The sequence below is a fragment of the Chrysemys picta genome, chromosome 7 (assembly GCF_011386835.1).
Source record: "Chrysemys picta bellii isolate R12L10 chromosome 7, ASM1138683v2, whole genome shotgun sequence".
Taxonomy (NCBI): Eukaryota; Metazoa; Chordata; order Testudines; family Emydidae; genus Chrysemys; species Chrysemys picta.
The window spans coordinates 36118475-36143399 of record NC_088797.1 but is presented as its reverse complement, the minus strand read 5'-3'; the positions used below and the strand labels follow the sequence as shown (position 1 = coordinate 36143399).

The window sequence follows — 24925 nt, the reverse complement described above, 5'->3', positions numbered from 1 at the left end:
TTCTTTTCAGGGAAACTGGAGTGTTTTTGAAAGCTAATGAAAGGAGCCAGGTCAGCGAAGATGACCATGCAGGAAGGGATTGAGAAGCTGCAGTTCCTAGATCCACTAATAGATAATGCACCACTAAAGGATTTATTAGGCATGCTGGATATAAAGTACAGCTAGTTTTGTGCTACTCACTTCAAAAAACAAACTTTGTGGCCTCTCTTTGGAAGGTCAAGTTATGCCTGAGAAGTGAGCCTGCTCATATGCTATATTTGAGAGGCAGGAAACAATGGATAGCATATGGCGAACATTATACTGCACTGGCAAGTCTCACTGTGTGATATTCACTGAGCTATCCAGCTCCATTTGTCATGTTTAATATGTTGGTGCAACAACTATAAATATGTGGTTGCTACACAAGTATCATTAGTCATTTTAATATAAGAGTGAAAATATATAAGCACAATACATCTTTGAATGCAGCCTGAGGGATACTTTATTGTGGAAGCTGAGGTAAATTTTAGTGCTGTTACGGGGGTCAGACTGACACCCTTAGTGAGTAAAGTGTTTTAGATACTCTGAAGGACAGGTGACTGCAGTGTGTATCGCTTGACACTGCTCTCACCAATCTGCTTCAATCTTGACTTGGAGAGACCAGCTGTAAGATTTAGTGCTTGATTGCTTTACTGAGATTATGAACAAAAGTGCCCGTTAGTGCTTATTGTTTGTATTGGGTTTGGAGGGAATAAGGAATGTAGGACACTCTTCCTTACCCCTCCTCCCCGCCCCCTGAAGGGAACTGGAAAGGGAAACCGTTCCAGTGGAAATTCCAGTTTCAGGTAGGTCAGTGTAGATGGTAACAACTCTTGGTCACTACACAGCTGCACTGGTTTTCAAACTGATAACCTAGAGGTGAGAGGCTCTCTATTCCTTTATTAACCTCCCGACTTATCAGCCTTACTGTAGCGTGATAGGACATCCCATGCTCACATTGGTACCAATATGGCATTGCATGATTTGCCTTCTCTGGACCAAAAAACATTTGAACGTAGAAACCCTGCCTTCAATAGATTGGCCCAAGTTGAGAAGTTATGACTTGACTCCCAGCTGCCCCAAAATTCAGCAGTGTGCTTGAGACCATCTATAAAGTTAACCTTACATTAGAGAGGGAAAATGGACCATTGTGGAGTGAGTATATTGGCCACCAGCAGAAAATTTGGCCTGATGACTTAAATGTGCTGAGGTGTTATAACCTGGATATTCCACTGTAAGAATCTGATAACTAGAGTCCTGTCCTTAAAGCCTCTCAGTAGGGGCTTATCTTTAATTCTCCTTCCACGTATTACTCCGCAGTCTAAACCAGATAATCAGTTACAAATTCATATTACCTGAAAGAGCTGCTGAAAGAGCAGAGCAGGCTTTATATATAAACAATGAAATGGTTAAATCTTATGAACCCAGTTTGAATTCATTCAGGAACTGCATAGCGAATACTTTACTACTTATTCCTATGTGTCCAAGGTTGAAAGTGGTTCTCAGTAAATGGATCTCTTATAACACAATGGTCCATTTTCTTTGTATTTGTATTTTTCATTGAATCACTGTAACATCCTTTGAACCATTACTGAATTCATATCATAGTACTAGAGTTTTCACTAATTTGACTCAGAATTATCATCATATTAATGAGTAATGTAGTCTAGCAATTCAAATTGTAATACAGAACTACAGAAAACTCTAAATATAATAAAAGGTTCATATCTTAACAGGACAGGCACACTTTCCCCACATTTTGGCCAATTTCCAGTAGTACCTCTGAGCTGACTTGCTGGAAACCCGGTATAAGTGGGACAAGTAATCTTTTGGAAAAAATTTTTTTTTTGGCAGAATTCCTGTTTTCTGCTTGGTTTATTGTTCCTGGTGTTGCTGTGAGTGAAAACTTCCCCCCCATCAGACAACTTTTAAAATAAAAAAACATTTCGAACCACTATTTCTATCAAACTAAAGTCAGATTTATTCTGCATTGTTACTTTCCATGTTAACCATAAATAATTTGTTTGTGTGTTTTGTGATTTGACAGCAGTTGATTTGCATTGACTTTGAAATTAATCATTCTACAGCACACAGTGTCAAAATTATTAAAAATTTCCAATGTGCACATGTTTATTTTACTAATCATTAATAGGTATTAATGTCTTAGATTCCAATGCTTTACATGCTGATTACTCTAGAATGTTTGGTTTTAAAGTCACAAGAGTCCAGATCCTCAAAGGTATTTAGGTACCTAATGTTCATTGATTTCAAACCATTGAGGAGCTGAGTCAAAGCCACTTGGGCGCTGTTACAAATAAACTGCATTGCTACACATTGTAGCAGATCCTCAGGTGGTGTAAATTGGCACAGCTTCACTGAATTCAGTGGTGGGTGGCTATTTACACCAGCTGAGGATCTGGCCCCTAATATGATAGGTAGAACAGGGCTTCATGTATGCACAATCGATAATGTGATGTTTACACATAACTGCAGTGACATGTAATGCAAGTTTTTTATGTCTTGAGATTTATAAGCATTACAGAAGCAAAAATATCATTGTCAGCAAAATGTCATTGTATTTAGTTAATGGAAAAAACCCCTCACATTAAGGGTTTACATATACAGGGACAAATCCAAAAGTCCCTAATCAGGCAAAGTTTTGCCTGAATTACATCTCCAGGATTTGATCCTTTGTAATTAAAACATAAAGATTCTATATCTGAAACACATCTGCGAATGAAGAGCTGTGTATTTGCTTATTAACTGCCCAAAGTATCTTACCTTTGTTTAGCCAGAAGAAATGACTTAACAAAGCCCACTGAAGTATAAAGGGCTATTTTTTTTTAATGTTACTCTGTTTTTTATGAATAGATACACACACACACACAAAAAAAGGCAATCTTGGATTTTTCTTTTGAGAGAGAGAGAGAAAGAAAAACATGCAACTTGAAGCCTAGTGCCTGCAATGCTTGGAAGACATTATGATTAATTTTATACTTGGGTTTCCAGATGTTGGATTGTATCCCAACTTTTAAGGATTTCTAATGTTTAACAGGATATGTGCTGAGTATAGCATTTAACAGAGTTTTCTTTCATAAACCTAGGATCTAGGAGAAAAGGAGAATTCAGGAAAATATTGCAGACTGGGAGCTGAACCTACAATTCTTCCAGAAAAAATAGGATGAGCAAAATTGGATTGGTGCCTTATTTGTTTAGAAAGACTATGGATAGGCACAAAGTCCCTCATTTGAGCTGTTTGTGCACTGTCCTTTTGGTGCTCATTTGGACTGGCATCTCACTTGCCCAGAAGGATTGTACAGGAGTGGAGTGCAAGCAACTGGAGAACTGTATTGAAGAGGTGCTTGAGCCTGGTGAATGCTGTGCCTCTTGTTTGCAACATGGTTGTACTTGTGAAGGCTACCAGTACTACGACTGTGTCAACGTGGGATTTATGAATGGCAAAGTACCCGAAGGGCAATCTTATTTTGTGGACTTTGGAAGCACTGAATGCTCGTGTCCCAAGGGAGGAGGCAAGATCAGCTGCCAGTTTATGCTTTGCCCTGAGTTGCCCCCAAACTGTATTGATGCTGTACTACCAGCTGATGGCTGCTCTCAGTGTGGAAGAATAGGCTGCCTCCATGAAGGTCAGAAGTATGTAGCAGGCCATACGTTCCATATTCCTCCATGCAAGGTTTGCCATTGCCCAAATTCTGGAGGTGAACTGATGTGCTACCAGCTCCCAGACTGTGGTCCATCCACATTAAAACCTCAGAGCCCAACGGATACTGAAGAGAACGAACCGGAGAGGCACTACGACGATCCATACAGCTATGACCAAGAGGCACCCGAAGGAGACGCCACTCAGGTGGAACCTCCTACAAAACACAGGAACTCTGCAGCCCATACAGAAGAAGACAGCATTGGCCAAGAACAAAGTGAGGATTATGAGTACCGTGCAATCAGCGTTACTTCCCCACCGGTGACTCAACCTGTTACACACGCTGAAGAAGCTGCTGTAGCAGTCAACATGCACACTCCGATTCCCCGCCCTGAACTTAACAGTACAACGGAACAAGAAGAGGAAAAGAGACACCTAAGCACCACAATGCCACCCACAGTGCAGGTTCTGAGTGAAAAAGTAACTGTGACTAGCAGTGCTCCTGAGGAGCAAACAACTGCTACGACGGAGATGCTCACGCAAGCGGTAGAATCAGAGAGAAAATCAAAGGGGAAACAAGGGGACAGAGGGAGACATGAACAAGAAGGATATGCTCGCCCTAAACCAAGAAAACACATGAGAAAAGATTATAAAGAGCAGGGGGGCGGTATATCTCCAGCTCTGAAAGAGACAAATGTAACCGTGTCACATGGTCACAGACCTTCCCATGAAAAGCATGGAGGAAATACTTTCCCCAAGGTCAAATTTAGTCCCACAACATCCCCTCCCATTGCTCTGAAAGAAGACCATAGTCAGGCATCCCAAAAGCAGTCACAGACGCTTTATCGTTACCAACCTGAAGAAGAAGGAGACCCCAATTCTATTCATGCTGCTTCCAGGTTACCAGAAGGTAAGGCCTCTTTTTTTATTTACAGCATAGATGTTTTGTTGAGAATATTGAATCATTATATAAAAATGGCCCAGAAACATTGTTCTCTCCTTCTCACTGATACACACGTGCATGAAATCAAATAAATCTCCAATCTTCTTTTGTCTTTCTAAAAGAAGCAAGGATTGTTACCTGTTTAATTTGGCAGAATAGGTAGACTTCTACTGTTGTTTGCCTTACTTTAATTTCAGAGACTGGACAATGTTTTTTTCTGGTGTTTCAACCGCATTTCAGATTAGGCGTCGTTCATATACAACCCTTTCCCTTACCCCACTCATTACTGATGTTGAAATGACTTACTATGCAGAGAAGGAATCAGACATGGCTGGCTATTTGCCTGATTTGATTATCCACCTAAACAAAATCTTCGCTTTGACCATACTGATAAAAATCAATTGTTCTAGTATTCCTAGAAGACAAAGCAGGTATTAATACAAAAAAGTATTTACAGTAGTTGCTGCATGTGATGCTAATTTTTTAAATGTTGTCTAAACCTATTAATGCAAGAACTTTATAAATACGCTAGAATATATTGCCATGCAAGGAAGTAGTAGGAAGCAAAAGAAATACTGCATCTTTCTTGTCGTTTTTGGGCTAGAAGTTTTATGATGTTTTTGATCAGGGCTGGCAAGAGCACGTATTTCCTCTTTGCCTCTGGGTTCCTTTTGACATCTGTAATAAACGTTGATTATAAGCTTTATGCAGTGCTCATTACAGTAATGAATGCAGACTCCACTGCTGCAAATCAGTATGAATACAGCTCACATTTCTGATTCATTTTTCATCAAATCAAACGTAACATCATTTTTTTTCATGATGTGGCACCAAATATTCTCATGATGGTTTTTAATGTTATATTTCTTTGTTTCTTGTAAAATATCTGCAGTACAGGTAGAGAACGCTCATTAATCTGGGCCATGGTTTTCTTCACATGTCATCCAGGTAACATGCTGAACCACCTGTTCCCACTCTGATAAGAGGGGAACTGAGATCAGATCTAGATCCTGGGTTGAAACAGACATTATGGCACCTGTCCAAAATAAACTATATACACGATATGTGAATGGGCACAGTAACCTCTCCCTTTCCTGCCAATCTGAGAACCCAAGTACTTGCATTTTTCCTTTGTTTTTATTGCAAATGCTGATTTAATTGACTTAATCAGAGTGGGACCTTGTGTTTTCAAACTTAGAATAATATCCTGAACAACAGCAGTAGGCCAAAGGTCTTGTTCTGTATAAAAATCTATACATTGGCACCATAGATAAACACTTAAAGTGGCTAAGTAAACATAACACCTACAGAAGTGAATGCTTAGTACATAGCAGCAGAGTAATATGCACATTTTTAAAGGCACATCATTAACTTCTGACTTTAAAAAGTGATTTTGAAAGTCATTTTAAGTGCTGGGCCCACCTCCCAGTACTCTGGATTTACAATCTCATTGTCTTTTTCTTTTCTTTTTAAAAATTTTCTGAAAGATCAGAACCCACATGGGAATCTAGCTGTGACCCTCTGGGGGAAGCGTGAAAGTGCCTGTACAAGACGTACTGGCCACTGGGCAGATTAAAGATTGGGAAAGTAGAGCGCAAAGTGGAGAAAGAAAAAGCATTAATTATTTGTTAGTTTGGGATGAACTGTATAAGTCACTTCCAGCCAATGAGCCATCCAAAAATTCATGCGAGTAAAACTGACACACCACCCTACACTATCATGTATTCTTTTGATAATGTTCATCAGTATAATACGTTTTTTTCCCTGTTCCTCTCTGTCTTCTTGCCAACACATCCCAGATATTATGGGTCTGAAACTCCAATGTTTTTCCACCATGTGTAGCCAGGTACATCTGTGTAAAGTAGAGTAACACACTAGCTGATCTCAATGGTAGCCTCTTTGAACAGATGTAAATGATCATACAAGGTGCAAGGCCATTAGAAATCAGACCCTACTGTTAAAAGATTTCTGTTAATAAACAAGGGACATAAACCCAACTCCCTTTCTGTGCACAACTACAGGATCTCGGTTTAAAACCCAGCTACTGCATTTCTTCCATTTCACTCAAAGGAGTTGTAATGGATTGATGACTTTAGTATTAGGGTTATGCTTTATCCTTGGATCTGAATACAAATGCATTTTTATGGTCCTGAATGAACTTTAGAGCCATTTGGCATTTTGTCCCTGGTACAAATCCTTTCTGAAGAAAGCCTGAATGTGAATCTTAGTAATAAAACTTCATCTATTATCAAAATTACTTGTAGCCTAAGGCCAATTGTTCTCGCAGGCTGAAACTAAAACTTCAGCAGCAAGCCTTGCTCCGCCACAAAGTGATGTTTCACCAACCCCAGGCTCTGCCTTCAATCTTTCAAAGTCCCCTGGAGAACCAAGAGTCTTACAAATTTAGGTTTGAACCTCTCCACAACCTTCCATAAAGAGTCTTGTGGCCTTTCCCACCAGAACATCATTCTCCTTTCGTCCTTGTTGCTGTCTTGAGAGAAGTCTCAATGCACACACACACGTACGTACATATGTACGTATCTGGTACCATAGCTGTATGGTTGTCAGCTGCCTGTGGATGGGTTGACCATAACTCTCAGGAGGCCAGTATGGCTAAATGCTTCCTCAGGTGATTTTATTTAAACACGTTTCAATAGAATTGGCTGAATTTGAAGCCTGGATGTGGCTGATGGGGGAAACAGTTAATTTGCATGACATGGACAATATGGATATTATGTCAACAGAGAACTTTCTAACCAAAGTAAGGAACATCCTAGCAGACCCTGAATATTACCTTCAATGGGGAGGTGGATGGATACCTTAAGGTGATGCTTGGCCCTTAAATAAATTAGTATTCCTCTCAAGATTTTGCAGTAGAAATATGAAAACCAGTAGTCTTTGTTCACAGCCTTTTTTGTTCAGATATAAATGATGCACCTTCATTGAGGTCAGCAGTGCTGAATTTGGCTCATGGAGTTGAAGCAGTTGCACAGACCCCATGTTTGTGTCAATAACCTAAGACTTTTCTTAAGACCAGTGTTAGGCAAGGCACAGAAGGCCAGCTGTTTCATGTTTCCCATGATAGTAGCTGATAGTAACATATTTCTAAAGACCTATTATAAAGCTACACTGTCCACAACTGGGAATGTCATTCATCATGGTTAGGACCAATGTTACTGCCTGGGAACTAGGTTTTTTGTGTGGGTTTCTTTTGTTTCTGTTTTTTGTTTTAATTAGGATAGGTTGTGACTCATGAGCATAGCAATGTGTTTTGAGTAATAAAATACATATGTCCTATATTTTTGGTGACTCTTGAGCTAGACTGGCAAAGAACTTAGCCAGAGCTTGAAAGAAAATTGAATTTTGCATGTGGGTATAGAATGGAAACTTGAATTTGTTAGGTAGACTTGTAAATTAGTATAATCTGCCAGAACTGTCAGCTAATCTTTGCCTTTTCCCAAAAATCAAAATAAAGTATGCTGACTGCACCAATCAGATAATCTTGTTTTGAAGGGTCAATTTAAAAAACTGGGAGACAGATTAGCTGATTCCAAATTAGCTGCCACTGAAATCAGTGAATAAAGCAGTGCCACAAATACACTCACTTCTGCAGAGATTCTGATTCCCACATGGATTTTTATGGAACCTAAGCCCTATATGGATTTCTCAGGAATTTCTAAGCCTCCCATAGATAGGGCCAGATTCTCAGCTGATGTAAATTGGCCTAGTTCCACTGAGGTGAGGATGTGGCCCATAGACTCTTGTGGAGTTTAGAAATCACTGGATTTATTGAAAGCAGAACGAGGACTGTCCTTCCATATCTCTTCCAGCAAATATGCAAATGATTCACCAACACCACATCACAACTCTCTTAGATATAATCCCTCCCCTACACCACCTACAGAAAGCTATACTTCCTCCTGGGCACTTCTACACCACCCAGGGACTCTTCTGGAACATCTAACGCCCCAATGGGGACTCCTTTGAAATCCTTAGAATCAGCTTAGTTAAAGAACTTTTTAAGGAGGCTTTGTATTCGTAGACCTAGTGGAGTTGAATCTGCTGGGCTGAAAGATTTTAAGATGGCTGTCTGCTTTATCTAGCACTGAAGAAATTTTGGTGTCCTACGAGAAAAAGATTGATATATGCTGATTAACACAGCTGAGTTTACCCACTTTTCATTTGGGAATTAGGCTAATTTATCCACTTCTTTTAACCACTACACCACTAGTGGAGACAAAATGGTTTCATATGGCAGGAATGCCAGTACTTTCCTTTGACAGTGCCACAGAAACTAAGGAAATTCCCAGATGATAAACTTGAAGGTCAAGTTAAAGTTTTTAAAATTTGTATTAACCACTTAAAAATATTTTTTTAAAAGAAGCAATAGACCTAGAAAACTGAAAATTTATAGAATTTTTAACAAAAAAATTGAAAAATATGGAAATATTGTTAAGGAAACACCAGATAAATTTAACCTTTAGTCTGCCACCTACATAACGTAGAGTCATGTCTAGAAAAAGTATTACAGCTAGTTGGCATCTTAAATGCCACATTTCTTAGTGGCTGGGAACATCTCAATTCTCTATATGGTTTGCCTATGTATTTAAAGAAGTTGTGAACATTGTTACCAAAATCCCAATCATTTTACATAGCAAGTTACACACAGTTCAAGATCTCCACTCATCACAGGTAGCCCTGATGAACCAAATAACAAAATACTGCAGTGACTTATAAATACCCATTGTCTAACATGGGGGAAGGTGAGAAATCCTAAATTAGGAATGTGGGATGGAGATTGGATACCAGAGGCCTGAATCACCAGTACTCTGAATATTTATTTACTCTGACACAGTTAGTGTAAAATCCTATCATTCTCATTTGGTAACATTTTATATCCACCTTGCACTGTGTAAATGATTATACAAGGTGAAGGTTAACGATGAATTGTGCGTTGTATTAAGACTGTGGGATAGAAGCTGGTCAGACTTGGGTGTATATATGAATGTGTAGTATGCATTTTTTTTCGAGTTTATTCTTAACTAAAATTTCCCATCTTCACAATCTGCATGTTTGTTTGTTTGTTTTCTACTTCAGTGTGTTTAAAGGTGTTTTTCCCTTAAAATTACTGCTATGTAACCTTAATGTCAACTGATTTACTTTTTTTTCTGGGAATAATATTTATTTACTTACATCCCTGAGCCAGTGAAGGATACATTAAAAAAATTCTCATGCTTACAAGCAGGGCTTTGGAGCTGTGCTCCGGCTCCACTCCAGCTCCAGGCAAAAACCTGCAGCTCCGCTGCTCCGGAGCTGCTCCTCACTCTAGCTCCGGGCTCCACTCCAAAGCCCTGCTTACAAGCAAGTCCTGATACAAATATATTCTCGTGGCTTTTTCCAAGAGCCCAGAAATTTAAAGGAGGCTTCACAGAAACAAATGTTTCTATCAGTTGCAGGACAGCGTGTGAAGATGATGGAAATAAGCCTTCAGAAGTTGAAAGCACTTGGTGATCTTTCTGTTCTTCCTATTAACTGCCTCCAAATAACAGAATTCAGTGATGGTTGGTTTCCTGATGCCTTTGGTTAAAATTTTGGCTTCACTACTTACATTTTTTAGGTCTCGGTTTGGTTTTATCTGTAGTTTACTTTTCACGTCCTGAATCACTGCAGCCTCAAATGTAATCTCGGTAAGTACTATTGGTGGAAATAATGTGGCCTATTTTGTAATTTGCTGGTCAGAAACACTCTGTTTTTGGTTTGATGCTTGTTCTTTTTTTCACGCTTCAGTTGTTCATCTTTCTTTTAGTCTGAAATTTTGGTTTTAGAACACAGTGTCCCTTTTCCATGATGAATAGTATTTGGCCACAGGGTGGAAGTGCATGGTCCTAGCTCTCTGTAGTTTCATAGCTGAGCCATTTTGTATCCTATTTCAAAAGCATTCCTGTCTTAATTGTCTGTGGTAAGACCACAGTGGTATCGATTGGCCTAAAGTACTAACTGTAGCATGCAGACAAACCAACTGCAAACATATATAATAATATAAGATATAACATTGCATTACATCTGTGATTTGTTAGCTGGCATCTTTTAGGAGATGATTTACTGCATGTAATTGATGGGAGTTTTTATCCATGTGGTTGTCATTTAACTCTGTATGCTAATTTATTGGTATACTAGTTCCATGTTACTGTGAGATTTTGGTTAGTAAACTAAAGATCATTGTAAAGAACAAAGAGGTTTATTGACTACCATACAGCATTAGAGAGATAAGGTGGGTGAGGTAATAACTTTTATTGGACCGACTTCTGTTGGTCAGAGAGACAAGCTTTTGAGCTTACACAGAGCTCTTCTTCTGTGGAAGCTCAAAAGTTTGTTTCTCTCACCAACAGAGGCTGGTCTAATAAAAGACATTATCTCACCCACCTTGTCTCTCTAATATCCTGGGACCAACACGGCTACAACAACACTGCACACATACAGCATTTCCAGTTATCCACCAGGAAATGTATCAGAACTCTCAAAATATCCTGACACTGTATAATGCATCTGTGGACTCATTCGTAGAGAACCATGCGGTATTAGTGTAGAACCCAGTACCTTTGGTTCCATAAACACAGGCCTGGAATGCTTCAGCTAAATAAGGTCTTTTGGCTGTTGTAAGTCATAGGGTTTTTAATCCTTTGTAGGTCTTTTTGCTCACTAGAGGGCAGTAGTAGACATACACGTGTATTATAGAGGGATATCATCTGTTTTTGTGAGTGTGAAACCAAAATCCTAGTCAGCAGATAATTCCAGGGTATTACACTGGCCTCAACCACTGGAGAAGAAATGTGCTTTAGGAGTCAGAACAGAGCTAGGAGTCTGGTAGTCAGGGGCCCTATTTCTAGCTCAGTCATTAACTTACTACGTGATCTTGGGCAATTCTCTGTACCTCAGTTTTCCCATTTGCAAAGCAATCAGAATGACACCAATTTTGGAGTGGTGCAAATACTTTGATAGCCTGAGGTGAAAAACTTTCTGAAAGTGCAAAATATTATTACTACTCGCCCACCTTCAAAGAGTCTGTTAATGTTTTGCTTTCTATCACATTGTTTCTTTAAATTCTTGTCTATGCTGCTGCCACTTCTCTCCTGGTTTTTTTTTTACTTATCTCTGCGTACGTTGTGTCTCCTTAGTTTATATTCATGATCCATTCTTTCTTCAGCAGTATGTTAGACCTTCTGCAGTTCCCATATCAAATGCTAATTAGTGCATTCCGGAAGGATTTCTTGTTAAGATAGAGTGTAAAATACAAGTAACTACTCAGCTCAGAAAGTATAAATTAATTACTCAAGCACTTTTACAACTAGCGGGGAGGAGGAAAACGGATTTTCTTTAGACTGTATCCTGCAAAAAACATTTAACACTGATCTAGTGCTGTAAGTTACTGTGATGGTAACCAAAAAAAAAAAAAAGTGTTAACAGTCTCCTCTTCTTGCCACATTTTCTGTTTCCTCTTCCTCCAAAAGTTATGTACGCAGGAGGGAGGGATAAAACATCTTAAAAGCTGTTGCTGTCAAGTTTTTTCCAGTCATTTCCATTTGCCTACTTTTTCTGCCAGTAGAGTGTTGGTTTTTGAATAAATGTAGCTCAGGTAGCAAACACCCTTGCTGTGAATGTTTTATGGAATTTTTTTTTGACAGTCTGTATAGCAACTTTGCATTCAGTTTGTGGAACCAGCATCTTTCAGACCATGTGCATGTCTCCATTTTAACCTCTTCCCCCTCCCCCCAATTATGAATGAATTTATTGTCATTCCTAAAAATTTAACGATAGTTCGAACATAAGAACTACCATTCTGGGTCAGACCAAGGGTCCATCTAGCCCAGTATCCTGGCTTTCAACAGTGGCCAATGCAGTGTGCTTTAGATGGAATGAACAGAACAGGTATTCATCAAGTGATCCATCTCCTGTTGCCCATTCCCAGCTTCTGGCAAACAGAGGCTAAGAACACAAATAGTTGATGTCCATCTGTAGAAAACTGCACAAGGTAAATATTTGTAAGGCAAGATCTTGAGATGAAAACAACATGCATTGTATACAATTTTTGGCCAGTTATGAAATACTATCAAGCACCTTCAGGATAATGCTGGGATAGAAAAGGTGCAATAGAGGGGCTGGTGGAGAAGGTGTTAAAAATCAGGAAGAAAAGATGGATTTGGCCTTTATAGCTAGAGCCCTGCCAATCTGTGGCTATCTGTAGATCATTTTTGCGGATTGGGGATTGAATGCAGATACAAATTTTGTATCCGCGCAGGACTCTATTCATAGCTAAAGAGGGTGGGGTCGAGGGAAGCGTAGTAGATTATATAAAATAAAGTCTGCAACAAAATCTTCATGAAAGTTTTATAAACATACAAACCTAACATTTCTAGTGCTAATGTATAGAAGCAGCAGTTAAGTGAGTGTAAAATACAAGTAACTACTCAGAACTACAAAAAGGGTTCTGCAAATATGAAGTCTAATATTGTAACCAATTTGCTTCACTGAATACCAGATCATACTTAGCATTTACATTAACTATTTTGGGCCTAATTCTGCAATCTTTGCTCACTAAAAATTCTCAGTGATTAGAGGAGTACTCCAAGGTTGAGCCCTTAATTATGAAAACTAAGGAATACAATTTATCATAAAAATAAGTAAAATCTGCAGGCCAGATCTTCAACTGGTATAGATCAATATAACTCCATGGGGCTGTGATTTTAAACAGTTATTTCTCAGACTAGTTAGGATTTTGAGATGAGTTGCCAAGTAAGGTCATTGAAGAAAATATCATCAATGCGTTTAACAGAGAGGTTGACATATGTATAGAGAGGAAATTAGATTGAGATACTATAAAATTAGAGGAGGACTTCAAGGAGGGCAGGCACGTTGGTCTAAGTGGTGTTCAAAAATTTATGCTGATGATTTAAGAGAGAACTGGATGCAGTTAGCAGGGAAAAAGGAGAAAAGGAAACATATTTTTCAATGCAAAAATGCCATATACTGTAACTATTGGCTGTTCCTATGGTTTCAGTTAGTGCATAGTGCTATTTTTCCTGCACCTCTCCATAGACTCTTGCCTTAGTTCTCCTACTGCAGATACCCCAATGTAGAGGAGTGCCCAGGGAGTATAAAGTATAGCTAACTTTGACACAAACCCTCTCCACAGCACCGGAGTTGAGGAGGAGCAGATTATTTTAATTTCTTTTTATTAGATGCTCTTGTGCCTTTTGACCCATGAGATGAACCAGTCTTTCCACCTCCATCTGTCTAATGCCACGTTTCTTGCTCTGTTATAGTCTGTTTCAATGACAGAGGCATCTTTCTTGATTTTTTTTTTTAATATGTCATCTGTTGTCCTCCCCTTTCCCTCTTCCACCGGGTGGTATCTAATCAAGGACTTGTCTAGGAATACAGTTTTTTGGCATCCGTACAATACGTCCAAACCACTCTACTCTCTTGTGTCTACTCTCTGCTGGCCAGTCCTTTGTAACACAGCAGGGTCGGTTACCAGTGGATACCGAGTGTTCTTTGCAAGCATCTCTGATGGAATGCATTTAGTTTCCTGTTGTGGGTTTCTAGCATTTGCCAAGTTTCAGAAGCATATAACAATGTGGGTATCACAATAGCATCCTATAATCATTGGACTGGAAGGGACCTCGAATGGCAATCTAGTCCAGTCCCCTGCACTCATGGCAGCTCTCAGTATTATCTAGACCATTCCTGACTGGTGTTTGTCTAACCTGTTCTTAAAAATCTCCAATGATGGAGATTCCACAACCTCCCTATGCAATTTGTTCCAGTGTTTAACCACCCTGACAAGAAATTTTTCCTAATATCCAACCTAAACCTCCTTTGCTACAATTTAAGCCCATTGTTTCTTGTCCTATCCTCAGAGTTTAAAGAGAATAATTATTCTCCCACCTCCTTGTAACAACCCTTTTTGTACTTCAAAAATGCTATCACATCCCCTCTGTCTTCTCTTCCCCAGACTAAACAAGACCATTTTTTTCAGTCTTCCCTCAAAGGGCATGTTTTCTAGACCTTTAATCATTTTTGTTGCTCTTCTCTGGACTTTCTCCAATTTGTCCACATCTTTCCTGAAATGTGGTGCACGGTACTGGACACAATACTCCAGTTGAGGCCTAATCAGCACAGAGTAGAGCAGAAGAATTACTTCTCGTGTCATGCTTACAACACTCCTGCTAATACATCCCAAAATGATGTTTGCTTTTTTTGCAACAGTGTTACATTCTTCACTCATATTTAGCTTGTGGTCCCCTATGACCCCCAGACCCCTTTCCGCAGTACTCCTTCCTAGGCAGTCATTTCCCATTTTGTATGTGTGCAACTGATTGTTCCTTCCTAAATGGAATACTTTGCATTTGTCCTTATTGAATTTCATCCTATTTTTTTCAGACCATTTCTCCAGTTTGTTCAGATAATTTTGAATTTTAATCCTATCCTCCAAACCACTTGCAACCCCTCCAAAGCACTTGCAACCCCTCCAAGGTATCATCCACAAACTTTATAGGTGTACTCTCTATGCCATTATCTAAATCATTGATGAAGATATTGAACAGAACCGGAACCCACACATTATGGCCTTCCAGCATGACTGTGAACCACTGATAACTACTCTCTGGGAATGGTTTTCCAACCAGTTTTACACCCACCTTATAGTAGTTCCATCTAGGTTGCATGTCCCTAGTTTGTTTATGAGAAGGTCATGCGAGACAGTATCAAAAGCTTTAATAAAGTCAAGATATACCATGTCTACTGCTTCCGCCCTATCCACAAGGCTTGGTACCCTGTCAAAGAAAGCTATCAGGTTGGTTTGACATGATTTGTTCTTGACACATCCAGGCTGACTGTTACTTATTTGGACAGTCATGAAGGGGAGGAGTAGCCAGAGCTCATTGTGCTCTGGCTACACTCAGTTGGCTGATCGTCATTTAGGGATTATTGCCAGGTGGCACAAATTAGAGCAATTCCCAGGCTGCTGTAGGCTGTGCTAGGGCAGAGAATGAAGAAACAGAATGCAATAGAGAATCGGATCCTGCTTCTTTGTAATTTTGAAGGCAGTAAGAACTAGAATGCAAGTGTCATTCTCCTTCTCCTCTTTCCCCTCACTTGCCTTCCCTACTATAGTTGAAAATTGTCCAAGAATGTGAGCAGGGGCTGATGGTCAATAACGGTGCCAGTAGGGTGACCAGACATCAAGTGTGAAAAATCGAGACGGGGTGGGGTGTGTGATGTTATGAGTATAATATAATATCTCATTGAAAGGTGACAGGGCCAGAAAGAGTTAATTAACTCACAGACTGACCTGACCCATGGCTGAACTGTAGAGACTGGTTAGGAAGATATGTAAATTAAGAGAGCTTTGAAATGTAAGTCTGCATTGTTAGAGATAGAAGGGTAGATAATAATTATAATAGGAGATATCCTATCTCCTAGAACTGGAAGGGACCCCAAAAGGTCATTGAGTCCAGCCCCCTGCCTTCACTAGCAGGACCAAGTACTGATTTTGCCCCAGATCCCTAAGTGGCCTCCTCAAGGATTGAACTCTCAACTGTAGGTTAGCAGGCCAATGCTCAAACCACTGAGCTATCCCTCCCCCCACATGTTTGCTTAGGTTTTGTGATGTAAGCAAACAAGATCAAAAAAGGAATATTAACATTTATGATGATACTTGAGTGGAATAGTATTATTGTCTATATGTCTCTTTGAAGGTTGTGGTAACCTGTATCTGAACTGTTTAATGGATAAATTACCCTGTGCTAATTGCCAGGATGTTTGGAAGAAGGAGAGTTAGGCCTATTGTTTTCTCAGGCAGAAAGGCTGCTGGAAATGTATAAGAACCCTGGTACATGATCCTACTTGGTCTCAAATCTGCTCTGGGTTTCAAGATGGGAAAACCTTAAGCCATAAGGATTGAGATCTCCAGTCATTGACTGAAGCCACCCTGAATATGGACATTGGACTATAACCTATGGACTATATCTAAAAGGACTTTTGGCAACTACAAGCTCACCTCTGCTATGTATCTGATCCTCAAGAATTGAATTCGTCTGTCTGTATATTGATCTTTTAATCAACACTCTCTCTCTTTTCTTTTTTAATACATTTTAGCGTAATTAATAAGAATTGGCTATAAGCGTGTATTTTGGGGAAGATCTAAGTTATAATTGGACTTGGTTATGTGGCTGATCCTTTGGGATTGGAAGAACCTTTTCTTTTATATGATGAGATAAGATTTTCAGTAATCATCATCATATCTGACAGGTTTGTCTGGATGGAAGTCTGAGGCTGGATACTTTAAGGGAACTGCGTTGTTTGGACTTCTAAGTAACCAGTGAGGCACTATAGAAGCTGTTTTGTGCTGCCTTGGTAAATCTAAGTATTGGAATATCCACCAGCGTTTGGGGTTTGTCTGTCCCGTTTTGTTTGCAGTTCACCCTGATTGAGTGACCTCAGCTGGCTCCCACGGGCAGCATTGTCACAGGGGGTAATAGGAGCCTATATAAGAAAAAGACCCCAAAATCGGGACTGTCCCTATAAAATCGGGACATCTGGTCACGCTAGCTGCTAATGGCAGGAGAGCAAAAGAAATGGCCAGCCCTGGAATGATCCAACCCTCTGCACAGTGGCACACATTAATACGCCAAGTATTTTAAAGTGCCCGTGTGTAACGTCAACAGAGCCCCGGTTGTCGGTGGGCAGGATCAAACTGAGGACTTCTGGAACTTAGTGCATGAGCCTCTACTGCATGAGCTAATAGCCAACGGGCTGTTAGCTAACACTGTAGGGCAGACTCATTTAACTCTCTCTTTCTCTCGTTCTAAGTGGTCTCGGTGCCACTAGATGGGACAGAACACCACACCAGGAGGTGTGTGGGTTACATATGCACACTAAAAGATGGTGTAAAAGCAAAGCAAAATATATCTAAAATGAAATGTGTAGTATTGAGTTCATGCCTATATATACAGTGGAACTAAAATCTCCATTTCCTAAAGTGAATGTCCTCATTGAGACAGGCACTGTGACAGCACAAAGAATGATAAAGTTTCTCTACAGTCAATGGGCTAGATCCTCCACATCCCACACCTGATTCTGGAGGCTGCTAGGAGCCGGGTAAACCCCTAGTGCACGTGAGAAAAGCTTTAGGGCTGCTTTCAGTTGCAATGGCTTGGAACAGGTCACAAAGGCCCATTATGCTGGCAGGACTCCAGTGCAGTGTGCTCCAGCCATGCTCTTGTCTGGGAAGCAGGGTGACAGAGCAAGCTTTATCCCACTTACTGGTTCTTACACAGGGGCAATCTCTAGCTGTCCTGTTAGGGTGGTGCAAAGCAGGCTTGGCCTATGCCTGGATCTGGCCCAACAACACTCAGGCGCGCTTTCAGAATAGCGATCGCTTGTGGAAGCTAAAACAGGCAGCACCAAAAGGCATGAAAGATGCTAAGGATGGGATTTTTCAGAAGAGCTCACCATTGGCCTAACACTGCTCCCACTGAAGCAAATGGCTAAACTCCCACTGCTTTCAGTGGCTGAGGCTAAGGGCTTTTCACAACCCTGCTGTAGAACTTTAACTACCAGGTTCAGAGCAGGCGAAGTCTAATTTAAATTTGGGTGGAAACCTTTCCAGAGTACGTAGCCAGCCGCTGTGGACACTGCCATCCATTTAATGTAAGTATGCAGTGTTGTCAGCATCCAAAAGGGTGCAATTCCTGCCAACTAAAAGTGTTGCCTTTATCTTTGGCTGTCTGGATATCTCACTACGTCATTTGCTGCTAGGCTGGCTGTATTTTGGGTGACTGTAGCAGGCCACGTGATCATCCAGCAGACTGATTGCTTTCCAACTGGCCTTGGTCAAACTTTCCCCTCAGAGTTACATTCAACATGTATTTTAAAACAATAATATGCGATATATTTGGACACCTTCCTCCATCTTTGAATTCAATTTTTATGAATGTTCTCATCTGTTACTGGCTCTGTTCCATTCATCCCATGCTGCCCCTTTTCTTTTTTCTGAACCAGAGTCCCTGGCTCTGTATATAATATTTGAAATGAGTAGGATGTATCATTCGCAGCTTTACCAATATGTGCTTTGCCCACTGTGATGTGCAATACCCTCACCAGGGGTTGCTTACATTATCAGACACCCTCAGGTTTCTAGAGCAGTAATCTATATGGAGAACATGCTGGAGGCTTTCCTCTTGGAGATAAGGGTGGTCTAGTGGCTAGGGCCCTAGTCTGGAACTCAGGAGACTGAGGTTCAACTTCCTGCTTTGCCACAGACCTCTTGGGTGAGCCCCCTAGGGTGTATTTGCAAAGATAGGTACCTAAAGATGCAGCTAGGTGTCTAGTGGGATTTTCAAAAGCATTGAATTTCAGTAGGAGTTAGGCGCATCCCCTGCTTACATGCTTTTGGAAATGCCATTAGGTGCCTATCTGTATCTTCATGCACCTAAAGATCTGTGAAAATCTAGCCCTTAGCCTGTCAGTGTCCTCTGTAAAATAGGGATCATAGAACTTCCCTGCCTCACAGGGGTGTTGAGGATAAAAACATACAGATTGAGGCATTCAGATACCGTGGCAGTAGGACCCTACAAGTAACTAATGTGTAAATTAGAAGGTGGGACACACATGCTTGCTTTGTACCTGTTCAGATTCTTTCTAGCCTTGCCTTGGTTAAATTTAGTTTCAAGAGCAACTTTTCTCTTAGCTATCGAGTTGATATGATGTAGTTTGACTTGTCATCCATTGGTAGATGTGTACACATTTGCATAGAGTGTATTTTCCTCATTGCAGTTCAAGGAGTGAATATTATTCATTTGGCTGGAGTTTTCTTATACGGAAACTCACTTTGTGGTATGTGTTGGTATCGCGGGTAATTGCAGGGAATGTCTAAAGAAAAAGTTGATGAGACACAGAATGGAATATTCAGAAGGAACTGAGAAGCTTTACTTCTGTGATACCAAAAACCTGCATTCTTCAGTACAGACTGTCGATGTCATCTAAAAATGCTGCTGCTGGTTGGAATTCACCTCTGTGCAAAGGACCCATCGCATTTTGGTGCATGAGAATGCACACAGGTGGCTAGTGAGATTTTCAGAAGTACCTAAGCAATTTAGAGGCCTAACTTCCATCTGTTTAGCCACTTTGTAAATCTCACTAGGAACCTAATAGCTCTTGAAATCTGGTCCCGTACCCCTATTTTGAGAGCTTAACTAGGCCTTCTGCACAGGAGTGGATTTCATCCATAACGAATACACAGTCTGCAAGAGGCACATTCTGGTTCTTAAGAAAGAAGCATAATTTGAGCTGAAGGTAAAATATGGATAGAAGTAAACTATGAAAATAATGAGATGATGAAATTTTGTTGTAATAGCAAAGTGGCCAATTAAAAAGAAAGTATTGGGCTTGTCATGTTTCTAGTTTCCTTTTACTCTGCCTTCTTTATATCCATCTATAGTGTGTGTCTGCGAGAGACTTACCTTGATACATATATTTTAAGAAAATAGTATTTAAATATGATTTTCTGCAGTACAATAGTATTTGGTGTGGTGTATTAAAATCAATCTCTGAGAGTTTAAAAATGACCCTGAGAAGAATTCCTTACAAGAAAGAGACGAATGTAACTAGTATTCTGTGATGTGAATTTTGTGAGACAATAACTCTTTGAACAGTTTCGGATATGTAGGCCAAATAAACCTAATATGCTTAATCGTGAAAGGTGCTGTAATTCCATTACCCTGGGCCTTTCAGAGAGCAATATATCTTACCTCTCAGGGCTTTTTAAGTAACAAGCCAGCAGTAATTGGAATTTGACAAGGGTCCTCAAGTGTGTATGGGTTTCATGTTTTATTTACTATCCCCAATGTGTCTGTGTTCTCCCAGAGATGACCAGTTGCTTTCCAGAGCCACCTTGAGAAACCATTGGTGTCGTTCATGGCACTAAGCCAGAGTCCTTAGGGGAAAGACAAAGTAATTATGTTATCATTAGGAACAGCAAACCTCCACTGCACGGTATCCCCTTTCCTGCCTTTGTCTAGAGGTACTGGGAGCCATTGTTATAGGGCATTAATTCTCTCTGTGTGGAATACATAAAGGAGATGTTTGTGTTTGATTTACATTATGTATTAAATGGCAATGACTCAAACAAGTTAAAAAAATTGGCTGCATGTTTGCATGAGAGCAAATAAACTTGAAAATAGTGATGCCATAGAATCTGTGGGATTGGGGGTTATTCCCCCTAAACTTTAAATGAAATTCACAGGATGTTACTTTAGAATGTATAAGTAGGACACATTTTGTTCATTTCTTTAGTCCTACAGGAATAATTTCTGTCTTGAATGGTGTCTTGAAAATCTTTATGCCTTGAGCAGTGCTTAATTTGTAATGAAAGAGGTGCCAGGGCTCAAGCAATTAGGTGCTGGGACTCAAACAATTGTTTTTTACTTTCATAACTGATGCGGCAAGCCCAGAGGTGCTGGGGCTATGAATTGCCAAGCTTAGAGGTGCCATGGCAAGCCCTGGCAGAAAGTAAGTACTGCCATTGAGAAAGGAGCCTTTCTGTAGTAAGGAAAATATATATGACAATAGTCTTCCCCCTGCATTGTTATGTGAAGTGGTTGCTTTTTTTGACTGTGTGTTGCAGACCAAAGTGCTGCTGACTGTAATTATAGGGGTTCAGATTTTTTTATCACCATGGTTTTGAATTTCTGAGTGCTAAAATAAATGCTTAGGGCTCCAATAACAATGGACTTAAAACATATTAACAATATAAACAGTTTCATAAGAGGGAAGGTTTTCCATCAATGCTTTTTTTTTTTTAAGAGATGTTATGAAAGTTGGTGGTGGTGGAAACACTGGGGCTGCAGGGTACCAAGCAGATTGAATTTCATTACTTGTCTACCTGAGCCACGGTGGGTGAATCGTTTAGCAAAGAAATGAGTATGTCTTTCTATTAAAATTATTTGAACTGGGGATATGAATGTGCCCCAAGGATAACAGGTAAATTAAAGATGCTGTAGACAGCTTAATTTTGTAGGTTGTTGTTTTAAAAAAAAGTTTTCAAGGAGATGAATGTGTGTAGCTTTTTCATTTCAGATTGTTATATATGGTTTCCCCCAGCCCTGTTTGCAGCTTCTCTTTCCTCCACGGCTTATCTTATGTTTCAAGAGCATTAGGGGCTGGAGGAACGATTTTCTAAGGTTTTGAGTAGCGCTGGAATCAGCATCCCCTAAAGGTTAAAAACAAACCACCACCAACAAAACAGTGTAGCCTACACATTTCTCAGAATTCACTCTGAAGATGCTAGCTAACTATTCCTATTCTCTCATTCTAGTAACACAAGGGCAGAACCTGCCAGTTAGCTCACCTTCCACCTACTGTTACAGTTTCTATGACTGGTCCAGTGTACCATCTGTATGACCCCTGAACCTTAGATTTGAAGTCAGTGACTGTCGGTAGCAAAAAAAAAAAAAGAAAAGAAAAGAAAATGCCATTAGTAAAAAGACGACTGGGGTATATCATTTACCAACACATTACCATTTACTGCGTCTTTGGATAAGGCCATGATACAGAAATATACTTTTTTGTACAAGTCAGTGAGCGCAAAGAGAAAGGAGGAAACTGATGCAGAGAGAGGTTTTAATATGTGATGGTAGGGAGTCCAAGAAAAAAGGATTGATTGGTAACAGATGAAAGGAATTGGCATCTTCTAGGAACCTCATTCACATTCTCCTGAAATTTCTCAGACCTCTTTACCCAGTGTGTCAGGACTTAATGCCTCACCAAGACACTTTTGATGTGCTATCTGGGTGAGCAAACTAACAAACACTATCTGCCAAATGAAAGCCAGATTCTCACACCCTTCCTGAGGCTAAGTAACACCTTACTCCACAAAGAATCCCATCATTTGCCTTATTTGTGCATTAATAAGGTGCTGCTTATGGTGAGTAAGGGTATTGGAATCTGGCCCAAGATGATTCACTGAAGTGTGAATGTATACCACAGAAAGGAAAATGAATGAGTGCTCATTGTCATGGACTGGGTCGGAGCAGCTGGGCCTACTTGTTGGCGCTGGGGCAGTTAGGCCTAGTGGTTGGAACTGGAGTCAGGGCCCAAGCAGGGCTAGGAACAAGGCCAGGAGTTGCACTGAACAAGGCAGGCACAGGAGAGATCACAACTGTAGGCATGAGTGTTAAGCAGCCTGCAGATCTGTAGTCTCCTTGGAGCCAATTGGTTCAGCCACCCAATCAGGTGATTCTGTTGCAGCCCAGCTGGGCTCATTAACTGGCCTGAGGGCTGAGTCAGCTAGATGCAGGTTCAGTTGAGGGAACCCAGGCCCATAGTTCCTGACACTTGCAACTTTAACCTCTGGACATGCCTCAGTTCCCTTTTCATCTCACCTCTCACTAGTTCCATGTTAAATGGTTTCCCGCTTATGATATTAAAAATGTACATGTTCATTTGCTTAAACATCTCAAAAGCTGCTCCTTTCTGCAGTTGCTTGCTGAGCACAAGTAAAGGTGGTGAATACCGTATATAGAGCCTCTTTTATGTATTTACAACATTTGTACTAGATTTGTGCCGTCTTACCGAGATGTAGAAAATAATTCTAGCATTGAGATCAGAATATATCATCAATATCAAAATCTTAAGTGAAGAGTTAGGATTGTATATTTATACTGAAGCCATTGTGCATACAGTGCATGTGCACATGAATTCCAGAAAACAATAAAAGCTATGCCCCACACTTAACAAGACTTAACAGTGAGAAGCAAATACTGAAATGAAAAAGACCAGTGGCATCCAGATCCCACCAGCAACAATTTTTCCCCCTGCAATTCTTTTTTATGTAAATGAGTTGTTTTGCCTAAAATGTTTTTAAAACCTTTTCAGCTTTACATTAAAAAATTATAAATATTTAGATGATCAAAAACCTGGAAATGTTTGTGGAAAAAAAATCAATTTTCATTTGAAAATGTAATCAAAAATCCATATTCCATGGGGAAAAAATATTTGGTGGACAATTTTCATCCTGCTTGATCGTCATCTATGGAATCTCCTTATGACTTTGAGCAGTCTTTGGAAACACTTGTTTCAGAGACCACTGTTAAATCAATCCATTATTTGATTGGTAACATTGATGCAAGGCTTTCTATCTCCTCCAAACACTTTCAGTAGCAGGTAAATTGGGCTATCTATTTACAAAAGGTATTTCAACCTATCTCTAATTTCCCGCTAGGCCCGTTGCTCTACTTCATTTGTTTAGATGCCACAGTGTATTTAAATTATTATTATTAATAGCCCATCTTAAGGCTAAGGATGCCACAGTTCTTCCTTCTTTCCCAGCGTTCTCCCTTGTCATATACATCCATTTTCAACCTCTTGGAATCATGTCTTGCACAACAAAACTATTAGCACTTTTCATTTCCTGATTCAGAACTGTAATGCTGTGGATTAATGATTTTGTAAAATGTTTGCTATGAGTTATGTAGGGAACTGTTTCCCATCGGAAATAACTCTAGGTAATGCCTGATCTATTGATAATAGTTTTGTGCTTTTATTGGTTCTGAATCAAAGCACATAAACATCGACGTAGTGCAATTCATGGCAGTTTAAATAAAAAGAGAAGCATGGCAGATGTGGGCTACTGCCAGGTTTTGAACTCATGAGTTACATAAAGGAGTAAATGCACAGTTATCAGCCTGGATTGACTAAAATCACTGGCAGATTTGAGAAATAATTTCACAATCTTATTGTCTCATTTAGGGGCAACATCATCCACATTCATAATCAAGTCGTTTATCTTAAGAAATTTTCAGGGTGAAGGAGGTAGAAATCTCCTAGCATAAGGCCAATAAATTGTGCCTAGCAAACTTTATCACATTTTAAATAGCAATCTCAACAGGTTTCTTAATGTTACTTCAGTGTTATATAATATAGAGTTTCCTCTTATCCATTGCAACAAATTAGTTGTGTTACCAACCCTTTTTTGTTTTTCTTCATATGCACATTTGAAACATCAGACTCTTGTATGATCATCTTCTGGATTAACTTTCTACTTCAGAAGATTTCTTTTGAGCATCAGTATTATCTAGTAGTCTTGGTGTCTGTGTGTAGAGCCAAATGGAACTCTGATACCTGTGAACAGAACTAATTTTTATCCCATTCTCTTCTGTTTAGGAGGTTCCTCATGCTTTATAAGTAGTTGTTTTGAGGCTTCAAAGAAAGAGCTGTAAGAATAAATCACAATGGTGGATGTTCTCTCC

General features: G+C 39.8%; 1 protein-coding gene across 6 annotated transcripts in view; it reads left to right on the top strand.

The window, feature by feature from the left end:
* The window catches only part of FBLN2 (fibulin 2), a 193979-nt gene that overhangs the window by 45739 nt on the left and 123315 nt on the right, over positions 1–24925 (top strand). For all 6 annotated transcript variants that reach the window (XM_065551187.1, XM_065551185.1, XM_065551186.1 and 3 more), the window contains exon 2: positions 3123–4586. In XM_065551187.1, coding sequence (XP_065407259.1) covers positions 3200–4586 — 1387 coding nt within the window. In that variant the 5' untranslated portion in view covers positions 3123–3199. The remainder of the gene's footprint in view (positions 1–3122; positions 4587–24925) is intronic.